At 44.2% G+C, this 18,890-nt stretch overlaps 2 protein-coding genes across 2 annotated transcripts; one reads left to right on the forward strand and one right to left on the reverse strand.

Annotated features, from left to right (window-relative positions):
• The first annotated feature begins 595 nt into the window (after window positions 1–595).
• On the forward strand, window positions 596–4,694 carry arl3l1 (ADP ribosylation factor like GTPase 3, like 1). The gene is made up of 6 exons (XM_062393902.1): window positions 596–841; window positions 1,463–1,606; window positions 2,831–2,947; window positions 3,683–3,733; window positions 3,887–4,072; window positions 4,206–4,694. The coding sequence occupies exons 1-6, from the start codon at window positions 824–826 to the stop codon at window positions 4,251–4,253; spliced, it is 564 nt and encodes a 187-aa protein (XP_062249886.1). The 5' UTR covers window positions 596–823; the 3' UTR covers window positions 4,254–4,694.
• A 1,210-nt stretch (window positions 4,695–5,904) lies between these two features.
• LOC133958398 (soluble guanylate cyclase 88E-like) lies at window positions 5,905–17,323 on the reverse strand. Its single transcript, XM_062393158.1, has 19 exons — window positions 17,222–17,323; window positions 16,895–17,102; window positions 16,597–16,737; window positions 15,908–16,047; window positions 15,620–15,754; window positions 14,564–14,687; window positions 14,359–14,478; window positions 14,141–14,225; window positions 13,601–13,687; window positions 12,000–12,117; window positions 11,365–11,494; window positions 11,024–11,170; window positions 9,871–10,017; window positions 9,625–9,781; window positions 9,434–9,543; window positions 9,203–9,292; window positions 8,403–8,549; window positions 8,173–8,310; window positions 5,905–8,081 (listed from the first exon to the last, which is right to left on the reverse strand). Exons 2-19 carry the CDS (start codon window positions 17,012–17,014, stop codon window positions 7,929–7,931), a joined length of 2,289 nt encoding a protein of 762 aa, XP_062249142.1. The 5' UTR covers window positions 17,015–17,102; window positions 17,222–17,323; the 3' UTR covers window positions 5,905–7,928.
• Between the last annotated feature and the right edge of the window lie 1,567 nt (window positions 17,324–18,890).

The following is an 18,890-nucleotide window of genomic DNA, read 5'->3' on the forward strand; positions in this document are numbered from 1 at the left end:
CACGCCCACTGACCAGCAAGCCTCTCCGGTTGAGGGAAAGAGCCCAGAATCGTTTTAATCCAGACACAGGACAGACTTGTTCAAACTAATCCCGCTGAATGCTCCATTCACACGAGCGCACACGACACCGAGCAGCTTTGCGGGTGCTGCCGTGTAATGGATATACGGGCCGATAATGCTTTCCACTCTTCTACAGGAGAGGGATGGACGTGGGATTTGAAAGTTGACTTATGAAAAACAGAAATGCAAAGTTCCCCTGGTTCAGCGGCGCGATATAATCCTCTCTGAAGTTTATGCATTAAAGGTCACACTGTCAGTCTGCCCTCGGCCTGTACGGCGAAATGTGTGAGGTGTGTTTTTCCTCCTCGTAATATCTGTGTTCGAGAGTTTGTCAGGAGGGAGTGTTTGTTCAGTTTCCTCCCAGAGCAGGTGGCTAAGGGATAATCCAGGTAAAGCCACTGCAAAGTTGAGATGGAGGGATGGGCAGAGGGAGGCGGGCGGGGGAGGGTGGATGGGGTGGCCTTTGCATGGACAAGGGCTAATTCTGGCCTCCTAATCCCAGTCCCATCCGCCCTCCCCCTCTCCCTGCCTGCTAACTCCAAGGCGACAGTGGGGAAGCCATTGACGCCCAGGTGGACATCACCACCACATTCACACCCGTTCTACTGAACCCACCCAAGTTTACTGAGGTAGGAGAGGGAATAGAGGAGAAGCTGCTGGGACCTGTTGTGCCTGGGCGAGCCGGGCAGCTGACACACCTGAGGGAGCCTCACTGGAGAATGTAGCTGCAGCCCTCCAGCCGACCCACAGGACACACGCCACCATGGGAGAAACTCAAAAGGTAAGAGCATCTGATCTGGAGCAACGGGACTTATGAAACCTTTGCTGTCTACTTGATGCAGGAGATTTCTAATGTTTTGTAGATGCAGCTCTCAGCCATGATGGTTGGATTTTTAAATTCTTCAGCTTCTCTAGTTATGTTCATACCATATAAAACTATAGTTATACACCTCAGAGGACCCTCTGATACCATTGGATTTACAATTAATCACATATACGCTCCAGTATCCATCACCTTGATTCAAATATGTAAATCTTCAGTGCGTCTTTAGCCTGCAGTTGTTCAAACTGGCCTCAGACCAATCCCAACAAATGGAGCACTGTCATATAAAATATAATATGAGCAGAGGCAGCCGCGCTGGAGCACCAGAAATCAGGGCAGGCGATTGGTCGTTGGGTGGGCGGAGCAATAGGTGTGTAAGGGGAGCTTTGACCTCAAACTGGAAAGAGGTCATCAGGCGCTCGCTCACGTGCTCTCATTTCCCAAATCCAAATATTACAAACTTTAAATATCCAATGATGACTGGCCTGTCATGATATTTGTTAGATTTCCACACTGAGATAAGCATTGAAAGTATTGAAAGATGCTATCAGTGAGCGCATGGGTGCTTCCCTCCTGCAGGGCTTACTCTCTGTCATTGAGAAGCTGAAGGGATCCACTGAGCGGGAGGTCAGGATAGTGCTCCTGGGCCTGGACAACGCCGGCAAGACCACCCTGCTGAAGAGCCTGGCCTCTGAGGACGTGAACACCATCACACCAACGCAGGTGAGGTGACATGTTCACACTCACACACTCACACGTCAGGAGCTCATGATGTCATGAAAGTCACACAATAAATCAGAGACTGCACAGAACTGTCCGCCTTCAAACACCCACCGTCTCAGGAGTGCTTTTAATCTTTGAGTATGATGTGGGTTTGGGATGTGTATTTAATTATTATTGTCAATTGATTTCATTTGCTTTTTATAAAAAATAGTTAATCTAAAGTATTGTGTTTTTGAGCATTGTTAAACGTATTGTACATACAAATTATTGTTCTTATTATTGTGATTATATAATTTTATTTCTTATAAGAAGAAGAGTGAAATGAAGAATAATAAGAATATGAGTAAGAAAAGTAATAGGGTTCCTCCATGTACCACAAAAATATCATTTTGAAAATACTTTGAATTTCTTATTCTACTTTGACCCAGCGTAAGAAGAGGCAGAGGGATTGGATCTAATCTTGCTCAGAGTAATGGGGTTCACATAACCTCTTCTCTTCAGACACTGTGAAATGAAATGATTGGCTGAACAGTATACACACTGATCGGTTAAGAAAATGACGCTGAGGACGTCAGATGATCTTCTCACTTCTATTAAATAACCTTTCATCTTTAGATAAACCGTGTTCTCACGTGACCTTACGTTTGCTGCTCCCGACGTGTTTGCTGAGTAGATCCACGCGAGGCTCCTCCTTTTGGTTAACGCCCCCGTTCGGATAGGACCTCTGATATGATTATCTAATGCTCTCACAAGAGAAGACATGGAGCAGAGGCAGGGCCAGGTTGAGTGTGACAGCTCATCAGACATCAGGCAGAGAGGACGCATTCCCGTGCAACATGGCAAGAGTCACCACAAAGCTAAATCAGACCTGACACATACACAACACGTACACAACACATACACTGCACTTGATCCTCCCAGTCTTATCCTCAGATTTGCTCCTCGGACGGCCCTCGGGATAAGTTGTTACACAACCTTGCCAGCTGAAACAGAAAGGAGCTGTGTTATGAAAAACACAGATTAACACTGTGACCATCTCCATATAAACACTTGGACTCCTGCTCGCACGTAATGAGAGTGCAGCTAAGAGCAAACAAACAGAGATTCATTTAACACGTGTGTTCAAGTCCTAATTCATAACCGATAGCGAGGTCGTCCACGGTGTTATCCTGAAAATGGTGTCGTGTGCATCACAGTGACTTCAGCTCTGTGTTTTCACCTCAGGGCTTCAACATAAAGAGCGTCGCCTCTCACGGGATGAAACTCAACGTTTGGGACATCGGAGGACAGAGGAAGATCCGGCCCTTCTGGAAAAAGTATCTGGAAAACACAGACCTGTTGGTGAGTGGCCTCAGTCAAATCCATTCAGACTGAAACAAACTGCGGTTCATTCTCAGTTTGGATCTTTATTCCAAATCTGCTGCTTGTCATTGAGAATATAAAGAGAACACGATAGAAGCAATAAACAGTCATCTCACTGAGGCATGATGGGACATTTTACAGAGCAAAGAGCTGATGCATTAATTACTCAGGACAGGAGACAAGTTAAACACTGAACAATGATCTTGATATTTATTTTAACTTTTTTAACTCCACAAAAGAGGTTGTGTTTTTGTCCGTTTGCTTGTTTGTTAGTTTGCAGGATTATGCAAAAACTGCTCAACAATTTTCCTTAAAGTGTTTGTGGAAGGGTGGGACATGACCCCACAAATTAAATCATGGTGCAGATCAGGGTCAGGGGGCAGGATCGACCTCTAAGATAGTGAGATGTTTTTTCTTCCCACCTATTTCCCTGATTTCTCAGATAATAATTCATTGATCTTGATGAAATCAGTCTGGGTGCAACTTGTTTAAAAATCTGAATCCAGTGAACTTTTCATATGGGGACCGCGTGTGACAGGGTGTGTGCTCTAGAAGTTAAAAGGAGTTTTATTAAAACTGACAGAGCAGCTCCATACTAAAAGAGTCACAAACCTGCAGAAAGAAAAATGTTGAGGCCAAAAAACAAATACTTCAATCCTGACTTTACTTGTTGTAAATAAGAGTCTGACTTCCCTGTTGTGTTTGCTCTTTCAGATTTATGTTATTGACAGTGCAGACAAGAAGCGGTTTGAAGAGACGGGCCTGGTGAGATTAATACAGCAAACACATTCTGACATCACACCACAGCAAACATAGCTGCACACATTTACATCATAGATATGCTAATATACATAAATAATTGTTTGATGTCTTGTTAGTCAGTATCTTTATTAAATGTCTTTGCGTGCGTGTTTGCAGGAGCTGTCTGAGCTCACTGAGGAGGAGAATCTAAAGGGCGTTCCCGTGCTCATCTTTGCCAACAAGCAGGATCTGGCCACAGCGTCGCCGGCCAGCGAGATCGCCGAGGGACTCAACCTGCACACGTACCGGGACCGCGAGTGGCAGATCCAGGCCTGCTCTGCTGTGAACGGGGAAGGAGTTCAGGTCAGTACCCAGCAGGCTTCCTGCTTCAGATCAACATCCTCTTTGACTTGCTGAGGTTTACTTTCAATCTTTAAATAGATTGAATTTGATTAAGAATCCAACTTGACCAGTTTGGTTGTCATTTCTCCAACAGGATGGCATGAACTGGATTTGCAACAACATCCTGAACAGGAAGAAGTGAACCAGCGGCGACACTGACCACAGTCAAACCGAGAGTCGACATCTACTCATTCCATTCAAGGGAACCAAGATATTTCACCTCGTTTCAAATGAATGCACCTATCACAGATCCTGCGCCGCTCACAGATCTGAACAATGACGTTGTTTTTACGATTTGTGTCATTTTTGTGGAAATATTGCGAATGTAGCTCATTTAAATGTAACCTTTCTAGCTAAGATAAGTGACTGAAGCTCTGACTAAACATTGTTCGGCCCTAAACATGTGTTTGTTCCCTTGATCCCAAAAACCCTTGTCTGGTGAATCTGTGTGCTTTCTGGAAACCAAGCTGAGTGTGTAGCCATGTTTAACTTTTAGTGTTTATCAGTTTCTTAGACATCCGTTCAGTGTGAGTTTAAAGTTTGTGTTTGAGATTTATAATAAAATAACTCGTCATTTCTGCTACTTTGCTTCATTTGTTGTTGTAATCTGGATTTCCGAGCATGCTCATACCAACTTGCAGAAACAACAGGAGCAGGCAGATTAATGATTAAGTCACAGTTTGAATAAATTGTCTCCTAAAGCCCACGAGAGTGTCTGTAAAGGCCAGAGCTTCCCTGAGTGACGTGAGGAACAACAACAGGCTGACCTGCCGCTGCTCAGCTGTCGTCTGTCTTTATTTACGTCCCGTGACCACGAGCTCTTTCCCTGTACGAGAGAGAGACAGATGAGAGTCTGCCACTTGTGTGGCACAACAAGATATCAAATCCTCCAGGCCCGGCAGAACACACTGTGCAGGAAATTACACGCAGGAAGGCTGACTAATTTTCAGCAGGGACACTTTCACTGAAATTTTTTGTTTTATATGTTAATTCCGGGGCTGTTACACAACACACAGTCCCTGCAGCAGAGAGGAAGTTAGCAGGCTTACTTGTTCACGCCTAGTTACATATTCACATATTCAAACTCTCACGTCCAGCTGGGAGAAGATGAAATACTAATAAAAGACTTTGTGGGATCAGCTCTGAGGTAGAAATCCCTCAAATAAAACATGGTTCTTGCGACTGATTCGAGATGACCTCCTCATTCCACAAGACTTTCAGATCCAGCGATAAGTCACTGGGTCGTGAAGGCCCTCTGCTCTCTCCTAACACTTTGGTCCTGTATGGCGACCTTGGGGGACAATCCTCAGTTCAGCCATTTTGGCTCCACTAAGCTTCAGCTGGATTTAATGGCTCTTTTGTTTCTATTGTGTGGAGCTGTAATTAACCCACTGAATATTCTCTGGAATCACATCAGCTCCTACTTGCCTACTCCACAGGAAATTATGTCAATGAATATGTTTTTTTCTTTTGTCGTCTCTGGTTTTTATTCATGGGGTTTTGTTGGGGTGGGGTGGGTAACAGCTTCCTGTCCTTCTTCCTCAGTTTTAGCAAAACGACTGAATATAAGCACAGCAATTGAGTCATCTATATGGCGACTGAAAGCTGGAGCAAGATCAGAAACACGTCTGCAGGAAACAGCCCCCTGATGGGGGAGCGCAGCTCAGGAGCCTGTGATGAGACGAGCTGGTGTTCTGTCGTGTGTTGTTCAGTGTTGTTAACCAACAGGTGGCAGCATTGGAAAGACTGTTGGATCCGAGGGCGCTCGTCACACAAAAGGGATTCGACACGTCTCAATTTTACAGATTTTATTTGATGCTTTTGACTCACACTGGTCGGGCCATGCATTGTGTAGTTAAAACACTGAAAGTGTTTCACTGCTCTTTCGCCTGTTTCAAATCCCCTGATATCTCCGTGTGTGTATTGTAAAACACATTCTTGAGGCTTTATGACATCAGTTTCATATTAGTGGCCCTTCAGCAATTGTTGCCATGGCAACCATGGCTCCCTGTTGTTTGTGGTCCAGCAGCCTCTCTCATTCAGTCCAGCCCCCCCTCCCCCCCCTCTCTGTGGTCCTCCATTGCTCTCATTTTTCCTGAGCTCTGCTCATCAAGACACGCTGCAACCACTCAGTCCAGGTAAGAACAAATGATTCAGAGCTGTCAAAAGACTGCTCATCTTTGATCCAGACAATTAACCAGCTGCTTTTTAAAATACCGTATGGAAATATGTTTCTATGTTTGAATTGTTTTAATAAGCTTTACATTGCTAATTACTGTATTATGCTGAGAAAGAGACAAAACCTTATTTTTAATATCACGACTGTGTTAACATGAATATTGACTTCAACATAATATAAACCAAAGTAAAGGATGTCTCTCTCCTTAAGGATCAAAGACAAAATTCCAACCCACAAAGGACACACATCGTCCCATCATGCCGGAAGTGCCCCCCCTGACCTCCATGAAGCCTCACCTGCCCGCAGTGACTGCACAGCCCAGGTTCAATGCTACATCATTGAACCTCGGCGCCCTGACCACCACCACCCAGCTCCCGTCGGAGGAGCTGCACATGCAAGTGCACACCATCCTGATCACTGTCATTTTTTGCGTGGTCTGCCTGCTGCTGCTTCTGGCCTTCGCGTACACGTTCTGCCTCCACTGCTCCATCAGCCCGTCGCCTAAAGACTCGCACAGAGCCAGCGGATGCAGCCCAGAGCGTGAGGACGCCACCTTCAAGAGAAGTTCATCAGACGGCCAGACAGTGGGGAACGTTGTCTGAGTGGGAATCTGGATTAGGATAACTCATATTTGCTTTATGTTAGGATTGTTGCTGTTCTTGGCTTAGCATTCATGGCCCGTGTGGCTTGACATGATATCTATATGAACCTGTTTTAACCTAGGAACACGAGGCGATCACAAAAGCTTAAACAAAAGGACATGTATCTTTTACCAGGCAAAGTTGACTGGAGTTCAAGTAAGATGGGTAAACACATGCATGCAAATCATGACACACAATAAATCATGTCCATGTATACTGTACACTGATCCATGGAGAAATGTGTTTAATAAAAAGAAATGTAAAACATATGCAAATGTTAATGTGAGTATGGACGCGAAAGCCTCGGAGTGACAAGACAAGACAAACAATAACGAACGGAACCACAGGCAGCCTAGCAGTCATCTCTCTTTATTTCCAGTGAGCTGACAAGCGTTTACATTGTGCCGGGGCCGTGGATGTGACGAGACCGAGAAAGAATAATGAATTCAGACGCGAGGAGGGCGAGGGAGGAGAGGGACCTCTTTTCTCACGGGATGAAAACACGATGTCAAACCTCTGAGGTACAGCAGGACAAACAGTGCAGGAAATTACCAAGCGGGTGTCCACGAGGCAGCGAAGACTTTTCGGTGCTAAAACAAATTACAATACGGGTGCACAGCAAAATCTTTCAGTGGCGATCGCCCTGAGGCAGCTGCTCCAAACAATCACAGTGCAAAGTGAACCCTGATTTGTGTCAGTATTGTCCGAGCTAAATGAGCATGATCTTCACTGTGCAGTTCTAACGCCACACACAACCACTAGAGATCTAAAGCTTTACGGTCTGGTCCATGTACAAACAACATGTCAAACAGAGGTTGCCATGAAATCACCAATTTAAAAAACAAGCCTCAGAAAAAAAGGCAAACAATAACAGCTAAATCCCTGCATTTCTATCTGGTGTTGGGCCTAACGTTCCCTGCTTTGAGTGAGTTGGACAAAAAGCGCTTCAGAAGTGGTAGAATTACTAGCGATAGCATTAGCTAGCCTCCGCTTGGGTTCACGACACGGAGCACATGGCACTCTTGGAGGAGTGGGAGTCGCAGGAGCTGGCGTGGGACTCCGCGATGGAGTCTCGGCCGTCAGACTCGGGCGAGTTCCGATCCAGGTGAGGGTCCCTGTGGCCGTCCTGCAAAGTGTCCTTGTGGTGGGCCTGTGGAGGGCACAGTTCAGGGAATCATCAAATGCGCCATTAAGGCAGCAAAGCACAGAAATCCTAGAGAGCAACATATACTCCCTCCCACCTTATGACCGGACATCTCCTCTTTGCGGCCCTCCTCCATCTTCTCCTCCGCTGAATGGCCTGAAATCTCCATCTTGATGCGGTGAGAGGGAATAGACTTGGCATCGTCCTTGCCGTCCCCCGCACCCAGAGGAAAGACCTGCAGGCAAAGACAGAGGGAGACGAGAGGATTCAGAGAGGATGATGGAGGCAATAAAACCATTCAAGCACATCTCAGCCTGATTTCTTTACCATTCCCTCCTCAGCTCGTTTGGCCTCGGGGGCTTTGATGTTGGCCTTGCTGATGGTCTGAATCTCAAACTGCGGACACGCCGCCTGAGCGTTCCCGTCCTTGTCCCTCTTGCCTTTCAGCCAGTACGTCTCGATTTCAACATTCCCCTAAAAGTGGAGCGAACAGAGGAAAAAAGTCAACGTCGGACACACACGAAATATTCACACCGCATCCATTGCTGTCATGGAGGATGGTGGAATGGCAGATGGCGACTTTTTCTTTAGTCGAAATTCCCTGATAAAAAGTGAGTCAACATTGGGCTCTTGAGATCGGCCCCCTGTAATCAGCTGCCTTAGAAACCTCTGGGAGTCACTTTGCTTTATCACTGACTGTGCTCCCTCAGAGTCAGACCCGCTGATAACATAGAGTGGCAAATCAACAAGCGGGCTGCCAAACACCAGCTCTGAATACTGAGTGTGTTGACTCCCCAGAGCCAAAACACTGCGTTTTATTTTCAATGTTTTCCACACTCTGGAATGTTTATTGTGTGTGAGAGCTGATATGCAAATCTTTCATTTACACAGATTACAGCCTCAGTGATGGGCCCCACGTAGGTTGTGTGGCGAGAACATGCATTTACTTTTGAGTGTTGACACACACTTAACACTTACAATACACCTCCTTAGCACAGCCATTAACAGGTTACACACAATACACTGAGGATAAACACAAGGTATTTTAATTGAATTTAAATGAACAACACTAAACTAAACTAAATAGAATTAAATAAGTTGCGATGGTGACAGCTGGGATCCTTGACCTTGATGGTGATGATGCCCCTCCTTTCGAAAATGAAGTGGCTTCCTTTCAGGTGCTCATAGGTGGCGCTGGTGAGCTGAATGTGCATCTCCTGATTGAGACAACAATCACAGAGAGCAGGTTCAACACTTCAGAGGGTCAAACCATAAATGTAAATATTCTGACTTGACTTAGCCTTTATTTGCCTCTCATGTGTCATCAACGTTACTTTCACCAATGTCCCCATCCGTACCTTGCCGTTGCTCTCCATGGCAGACGCGGTGTGGACCGTGTCCCCGTGCAGACCGTAACGTGGCATCTTATGTCCAACCACACCTGCCACAACCATGCCAGAGTGGATCCCTGCGCACCAAGCAGATGGTTGGGTCACCCAGTCAAAAACGAATATAAACACACTTACAAATTCACACAATTTCTACCCACCAACACGAATCTGTATGTGGTTGCCGTTGGAGGGATCCTTCAGGTGGTCGATGGAGCGCACCATGTCGAGGGCCATGTCACAAATGTTGTGAGCGTGGTACTTGGTTTTCTCCGGAGCCCCAGCCACCACCATGTAGGCATCTCCAATGGTCTCGACCTGGGGAGGAACACGGCGGCGGCTCTTACACGGGATCACTACACACGTGTGAACTGAATTACACAGAGGACAAACTTAAACACGCCAACCTTGAAGACGCGGTGCTTCTCGCTGAGCGTGTCAAACAGCGTGTACATGGTGTTGAGCATGGAGACCACCTGCATCGGGGTGATGTGGCTGCAAATGCGGGTAAAACCCACAACATCGCTGAAGAGAATGGTCACATCTGGGAACACCTGGGGGGAAAGACAAGATAAGATAAGATCATCTTTTATAAGCCCCACAATTAAATGGTTGAATTTGGTATAAATGTTATATGTACAGCCATCACAAAACATGCATCAGTAAGTAATAACTAACATGCAATGCTAAAGTGTAAGAAATAGAAAAAAATATATAGAAAAATATGAATGTGAATTTTCATCAATATTATTATAACAAGGTCAATATACACTAATATTATGCTTTTGCAATGTGCAAGTCCATCAAGGAGACATAACACTCATAAAATGTTTTTAATTTTCTGCCCTTAATCCTAAATGAAACAATAATGTGACTTTTGTCTTTCTAATTATCGATATCGGGTGATACAATATATATATATATATATGATTTTGTATTGCTCACCTCTAGATCGTGTTGTTCTTGGTCCCAAATTACTGGGCCATATTAGATGTCTACACTGTACTGCATGATCAAGAGCTTTCTATCAATCGTCATTTCACAACAGCAAAAAGTCACTTTGGATTAAATTAAAACTCAGAGAATATTATGTGATCATATTGGTACGGCTCTCATGGATAAATATGAAGCTATGGCAGGCAGTCAGCTGAGTTTAACATACAGATGCAAAACAATGGGAAACGGCCAAATTGACCAGCTACTGTATGTTTACTGTACATTCATATTGTGTCAATCATCTCATCTAACTGTAAGAAACCTAATGCACATATTTCCCTCAATGTTTATTAAAACCTATTGTTCCCTCCGATCCAAGAGAGGACTGATATTATTGACTGTGTGCCATTTGGTGCAGATTCAATTAAAAGTCAATTTCAAGTGAATTTAGATGTTTCTTAAATGGACTTTTGAGCCTTGGTGGACATATTTACTCTTTGACTTTAGTTTTAAATAGCAGTAAATAAAAAAAAATTAGATACTTATTTCTGTTGTTATAGGCTCTTGCAGTGTAAATTCAAAAGTGAGCTGCGGCCTGTATGTGGCGCAATCTACAATCCTGACCTCACAAGTGTTCACAGCAGGCTCTCCTTTGCGGAGCCTCTTGGCCACCGGCTTGGGAATCATCCTGTAGAGAAGGTCATCAGTCTTCTTCATCTCATAATCCAACATCTTCATGCTCTCCTCCAGCTTGCTGGACTTCTTCTGCTCCTGTGCTCACAATGAGGAAGAAGAGGGAGAGAGAAAGAAACCCTGTAAGTGTGAGTCTATTTCCTTCCCCTTCACCGGGTGGAAGGTGATGTGGGGCGGCTGGACTGAAAGAAAAGGGCTTCAGAGACACTATACATAAAGCAGAGTGACAAGTGAGATGATATCAAATGCAGCTGCACTTTGGCTCGGGGCACCTGTATGAGAGCTCTCTTCAGCTCCTCTGACTGCTGAGTCCCCGCCAACACCAGGTCCCTGCTGGAGTCGTGCATGCTCAGGTCGTTGATGTACAGGCCGGTCCTGAACATGGCACTCAGGCTCTCCATCCTGCACATACACATACACACAGGGAAAAATTGAAGAGTAGTTACAGTGATTGATTGAATGCAAATAAGAGTATTCAAACAAAAGGAGGAATATAAAGGCTTTATAATTCTGAGAGGCATCTCATGTTTTCTCATTAAATAACATGCAAGTTTTGACGATGCCGGCATGAGGGCATTTACTTGCAAAAACAAAATGTTTTAGATGAGGGGGGAAATGTTTTGGTAATGTACTCTGTGGAAAACACTCTTGCAAATTGGTTCCCATTACGCTCACAAGAGCTGCACTGTCTGATTACAGACTAATTAGCAGCTCATTTCATGCATGGTAAGTGCTGTTTGAATGGGGCCCTGATTTGATTCACTGCCCGGGCTTTTATTTCCAGTCCAGTAATTCAGTTTGGCTCTCGATGCTTTTTAGAATGTTTAACTTTTCAACAGCAGCATTTTAATAAAGATCTGTGTCTATGGCAGCGTGTGTTGTGTGTGTGTGAGTGTGCATGCCTTACACAGGAGTTCCCAGGAAGATGATGGACTCCCATTCTGGCATGTATCTCATTTGTCCTTTTAGTTTCAGGCAGCGTGTCCCATCGCCCCAGCTCTCCATCGCGTTAGCGCTGTTACCGTCTAATAGAGGAGCACATTCAAATGCCAAAAAGAGACAAACATCCAGAGAGATGTGTGAGGTTAAACTTCAGCAGTAAATTGTTACAGCGTTAAAGATGTCATCTGAATGGAAGCAGCAGTTTAGCATTTTTAAAGTGCAAGTTCAAAATAGGGCTCTTTGCTTTCTTGCCAACAGCTAGGCAAGAAAATCAATACCACTCTTTTATCTTCATGTTTAATATGAAGCTCTAGCCAGCAGCTAATGTGTGTAGCTAAGCATAATGAAGCCTCTTCTGGCTTTCAGGAGGTTATAGGGTGGATCTATTTCTTAGGAGAAAACATTGACTGTATATAAAGATGGACAAGGCCTCTTCAGTTCCTCCCACTGTCCAGAGATAAAGCCAAAATATGCTAGTTGTGTGTGCCGCCATCTTGGGCTCTTTAAGTCATTTGGAGCTAGGGTTGCTAGTGGAGTCCCGACCAATCGTGAGTCAGTCTCAGCTGTCAATGATGACTTTTTATATAGCATCAAATTACTACTAATAAAAACAAACCTAACAGAAAAATCAACAAATAAAAATACATCACGTCCAAGTCCAATCCGCTAACAAGGAGGGGGTGGGGTTTAAAGCCTATACTGCAGCCAGTCACTGGGGGCGTGCAAATGATTTGGCTTCACTTTCTGAGCGCTGTCATATTCATCTTCATATACAGTCTATGTGTGGAAGCAGTGACTTCCTGGAGTCTCTGCTTGTTGCCAACAGGAAAAAGAATCCTCTATAACATTATTTTCATTAGTTAAGTTAAACAAATAAGATACAGAAGATGAACTAGGGAACTTAAAGTTGTGGTAGTAGTTTCATTTTTGGACAGTGCCACACTAGCGTATTGCTCAATGACGCAAACTAAAGTTTTTAAGCTGCGCTGGCACCAGCGTCATAGAGCACACAAACATGACAGTGCTCAGCATAATCTCCTCGAGTCAACAACTTTCAACAAAAAATCGAATATTTCCAACTTTAAACTATTCCTTTAAAGTGAGAGTGAAATGCATTTTGCATCACTTTTTATATCTTTCATCTTTCATATATTTTTATTCAGAAATGTTTATGTCAAATAAATGCTACTTTGTATAAATATTGGAAAAAAGTGAGTAAATAAGAAGTATACAGTGAGTAAATATATACTGGTTTCCTATTTTTTATTGCTTTTCCTATGTATGTTGTATTTATTGCGTTTTATGTTTCTATGTTCATTGTAAGCACCAATAACCAGAGCAAATTCCTTGTAGGTGTAAACCTACTTGGCAATAAAATACTTCTGATTCTGATTCTGATTCTGATTCTTTGTTCGGTTTATTGGCAGGTGGCCACCAATGTCGAGGTGCATCACCGCCACAAGTGTGTCTGTGTCTATTATTAAGTTTCATTTTGTGATTAGAAAGCCAGACAATTTCAATGCTTATGTCTTTCTATGGTCTATGACCATTTATCTAGGTCATGACCTTTGTAATCATCTCCAATGATGGACTGGAAAGCCATGAGCTCCACATCGACGTCAGCGGTACGATTGGCATTTTCATAGTCAGTATCTGAGGAAAAACAAGGTCGACTGTCAGAGCCACAAACATTTATATTCACCCCCTCCCCCCGTCACAAGCAGGGCAGAGATCTGTTCCGCTAAATTCAATCAATTTAGGTTGAATCAAGACATCAAACAATTCAATTTTCAGCAACTGTGAGACTTAACTCACCACTTTAATTCAGCTGCGTTTTCAAAGTTAAATGTTAATGCTCAAGCTCTTGGGGCAGAAGATACATCCAATTACCACAAACCTGCTCTTTTTTTAAATTAGTGAAAGTTAAATTGAGCGGAGTTTTTTTGTCTGACTGCTTCTAAATTGATCTGACCACACGTCTGTGAGTGCTCACCCACTAGACACACACACACACAGACACACACACACACACAGACACACACACACACACACACACACACATACGCTCACACTCACAGCCCTGCAAAATGTTAACACCACTCTTACTTTGGACTCGGTTGTGAAGGTTCCTCTCTCTCTTCACTGGCTCCTTGGACATGATCTCAAAGCCGTTGTTGGGGTGGGAGATGATCTGTGTGCAGATTACAAAGTCAGTATCCTCACCTGTTTCACGGCAATATTTAAAGATGCATCGAGGAAAGTTTAATCTGAAAGTGGCTGAATAAGATTCAAGTTGTCTGAAATGTGGACGTGGGATCTCTCACCATGTTCCAGTTGAACTCCACTAGGGGGCGAGCGAGCAAGAAGGCGTCTGTGATTTTCTTCCCATCCAGATCAGGGAAGACCGTAGACAGGCCCGAGCCCACGTTGTGCACCACCATGTCCTGGAGAAGAGAGGGACTGACCGTTCATTCACTTAACACTTTGCGTTGTTCATTAATTCCCCTTGGGAGGCTGAGGTGAGATTACCTGTCTGAAGACAATATTGAAGGGGAAGACCTCAAAGAAGAAATCTGAGGTAATGGGCAAAATCTCCTGCTCTTCCTCATCCTCCTTCATGATGTAGCGGTAGGCTGAGTTGTCAAAGTTCAGCCTGCATGGAAACACGGATCAGTATTTTAAAGTAGAGTATTAACTATGTTTACACGTCATTAAGGTTTATAGGACTGATTGTACAGTTTACTGTTCTGAGGACAGTTAGTTTTAACTTTACAATGGCTCTTCTCCCTCAGCCACAGCCGCCGAAGCACACAGTTGTGTAGGTTTTTTTGTATCTGTAGTCTCCAGGGGTCGGTCACAAGATACAACAGATCTCAGGGACTATGAGACAAATATTTGCACATTTTGGTCAATTAATGGGTAATTTCTTAATTTTAGGTCCCATCAGTTATTCAAACAAAACCATACGTAACTGTTAGAGGGAGAATTCACAGCAAACAACTCATACACACTAAAAACTGATAAGCAGACTTTATTTATTGTAAAACATATAAAAATAAAGAGTTTGGTAACCTCTGGTTCCAACGTCATTGAATTCTGTTGTGGACCTGGATTAGATCAATTTGCTTAAGTGTTAGATTGTTGAGATTTTTACCTTTTTCTCCAGAGAATAATTCTTGATTCTTGATGAAATAAATCAGACACATTTTGTGAGCTGAGATCTACAACTGTGTGAAAGTTGGTGCAGCTTGATTGAATTTAAGGGGACTGTTGGGCCTTGGCGGAGGTGTGCGCTCCACTGAGTGACCGTCTAATGTTTTAATGTAAAATCCAGATCTGTAAATTAACTAGTTACATTCGCTGCCAAATAAATATATCAAGTAAAAACCTCAATACTATAGTACTTGTACTTGTTTACTTTTTCTAGGAATAAAAAAACCTTGTTGTGTGTGTGTGTGTGTATGTGTGTGTGTGTGTGTGTCTGTGTGCGTGCGTGTGTGTGTGTGTGCGTGTGTGTGTGTGTGTGTGTGTGTGTGTGCGTGTGTGTGCACGCGCGTGTGTGTGTGTGTGTGTGTGTGTGCGTACCTCATGGTGACGTGGGAGTAGTCTCCGACAATCTGCTCAGACATCACCTCCACTTGGATGTCCGTGTCGTAGAACTGCTTCCCCATCTGCCTCAGCTGACCCATGGCATAGTGCAGGTAGCCTTTACGCTTACTCCTGCAGATCAGAGAGGAACAACCTGAAAAGGTTCCTGGCACAGCTTTCTGCATTTTCTGCTCTGTTCTTCTATTGTTACATGTAATGCCTGATTCCCCATCAATCTGACCCACTCCAACCCTCGGCCCTCCTCCTCTTCTCACTGTCTCAGACCTGTAGTGCAGGGTGACTCCAGTAGCAGACTCCTCCTGGCAGAAGAAGGTCGGGGGCTGCACCTTGGGGTAGCTGAAGCGCAGGTATTCATGGAGGTTGTCGAGGCCGTTGACAAAGTCACGTACATGGCGGCCCAACACCTGAGGGTACAGACACGGGATGTCATTCTTCATGAAAGGGAAACACTGTAAATCACTGAAAACAATATTATGATCTTAGAGAACAAAACAATAAGGGCTGGACAGAAAGGCTTATAATGAAATGGTAAATGAACTGTATTTAGATATCACTTTTCCAGTCTTATCGACCACTCAAAACCCTTTACAGCAAATGTAACATTCACACATTCACATACACAGTTTATGCAGCGCTTTTATCTATCACACACAATGACACACCATCGGTTTCAGTATCTTGCTAAAGGACACTTTGCAAAGCAGACTCAGGACATCATGTTTAAGTCGAAAAAACATCACTCACAATAATTTCTTGTCTCTGAGCTGAGCGATTTTTGTTTTGAAATGTCAGCAACGAAAAATAAGACACAATAAGAGATATAAGAAACTATGCTTTTGTTTCATTGTCAAAACAACAGTACTGAGGATACATGCAGTGGTCTCACTGTGTATTTGATCATTCTCTCACACATCACATCCTCCTGAAGACAGAGTTTTGAGATCTTTCCTCACCTTGAGGATCCTGTCATAGCCGTACTTCCCCACAAAGCCCAGGAAATAGACGCCCCAGGAGTTCATCAGCTCATTGTAGGGCGTCCCTGTCACTCCACTGGCTGCCTTCGCGATACGGGGTATCACGCTCTCGCTATACACCTGCAGATACACGTGATCAGACATTTTCACTCAGAAACCTTGATTTTCTTATGATATCAAGACTGTGAAGCTGAAAACCAAACAGAGTGGCACATCTCCCTGTAAACGCACATTATTATTATTCCTCACACACAAGCAGTATCATTGCACATTGTACCTGGTGGGTGACAAAGGAGTGCAGCCTGACATCTGCTCTCTCCCTGACCAGCTTCCACACATCATCTCCGTACGACTCCTTGATGAAGTCGTGCAGACTCTCGCACAGCAGCCCGTACATGATGTCTCGCTGGGTTGAAGCTCAAAGTGAGCACCGTGAAGACAGCTCTCCCCGACTGATTGACTCGCAGCGATCCTCCCAAAGGCACCTGCAGGCAAATCAAAAAAATTCAGACTGATGATGACTCCTCCAGGGCTGCAAGCTGAACTTTAATTCAGGGTTAAGCTCTATATTTGAAAAAAAAAAACTGCCTTGTCCTGCTCTCACCGCGACCTGGGAAGTTTGCGGGCTTGCTCGGATTAGCCAGCCAAGTAAGGTTTCATCTGAAGGCGAGTGGAACAGACTGTTTTACAGGTGCCTAATTACCCAAGCCCTTGTGTCTGAACGGGCCTCCATTGTTCTGGTGTCAGCTGTCAGCGCCTGGTGGCCGTGCTCCCCCTCTCCATGTGACACAAACACACTGCAGAGGCCACCTCTCAAACACAGATGACTCCGGTCATGAGAATTTGTCCTTTTTTTTCTCCTCGACAGGAAGACTCAAAATCAAACGCTTTATAATGAATTGTTATCTGATTAAAGTGGAAACAAGAGATTGACCCTTATCACTGAGACTCACAGAGCTGATGTTTTATTTGTTATAAGAAATCTGACAACTTAATGTGGTTCTTGTTACACTTGAAGAAACTCTTAAAGTGCAGCGGCTGCTCAGCTTCCACCGCGTGTGTGCAGATGATTTTCTGTGACTCAGGATGACTCCACATTTTGTGTCAGAGGCTGGGAGGCTTGCCACGGGGGGATAGTGACATTGTGGAGCAGGGCAGGTGCAAAATCGATATCCAATCTCGACAGGGATAAAGAAAATGTTTTTCGCCCCCCCGGCTCCTGCTGAGCTCAATGAATCAATTTGTGGGGGAAAAATCTGCTCGAGAAAGACTAAGTCGGGTTCCAAAAGGGCAACCACATCCACAGTTAAAGGGCATCACTTCATGGAGAATCGCAGCTGTAGGTTCAGAGCATTAATAAATGAAAACAAAATGGAAACTATGTAGTGCATATTTCCACCAAGGCCTAATAGTTACCTTAAATTCAATCAAGATGCACACACTTATAAGCCCTGTATAACCGGATCCTAGCTCAGATTTCACTTCACTTCCCTGTATGCAAATAAACTCTTACATGATTCCGCTCTGCTAAAAGAATTACATGTTTTTTTCCTTATGCCATCGCTCCAAAGAGATTTGTGGTAATCCGTCCATTAATTTTTAATCTTACTTGCAATCACTCAAACAAGCAGCCGGGTGAAAACATAACCTCTTGGCGGAGGTACGAATATTTTACTGTCGTTAGGTTCTTTTAAACTCATAAATAACTGAAAGGTATGTTGATCGCTCGTCACTCATGGCCGTGCAGACCAAATGGACGCCAGAAGTCTCACCATCAAAAACTTTTAGCGTTTAACCTTTGACCCCACACTGGAAAACAGCACCACAAACTCTGATTGCGGCAACCTCATCAATTTTACAGCTTCCCCTGTAAAACTGTCTGTGTGTGGGAAAGCTATCATGAGCAGCTAATATATAGCACCGGGGTTACTGAGGCTTTAACGGGTGTAAAGAAAGAGAGAAAATAGAAAATGTGTTTATATGCCTATGTTTGCCGTGGGGAGGTTGAATGCTTGGCCTCTCATATGGCTGTCACTGTCTGGACAACAGCTGCTGTGATGCACTCACACACACACACTCACACGAAGAGGGGATCGGATTTTTATTTTCAAAGCGGCTCGAGGTCACGATGCAACCCTTTATCCTGGCCCCTTCCCCTCGCCAGGCCTTTTATACCACCACCAGCCGCCCACACCCACCAACAACCCCCCACCCCCATCCATCTTCTCTCTCTTGGAATCCTCTGCTAAAATAAACTGAGTGAGATAAGCACC

This window comes from Platichthys flesus, chromosome 8, assembly GCF_949316205.1.
Source record: "Platichthys flesus chromosome 8, fPlaFle2.1, whole genome shotgun sequence".
In the NCBI taxonomy this organism is placed as follows: Eukaryota; Metazoa; Chordata; class Actinopteri; order Pleuronectiformes; family Pleuronectidae; genus Platichthys; species Platichthys flesus.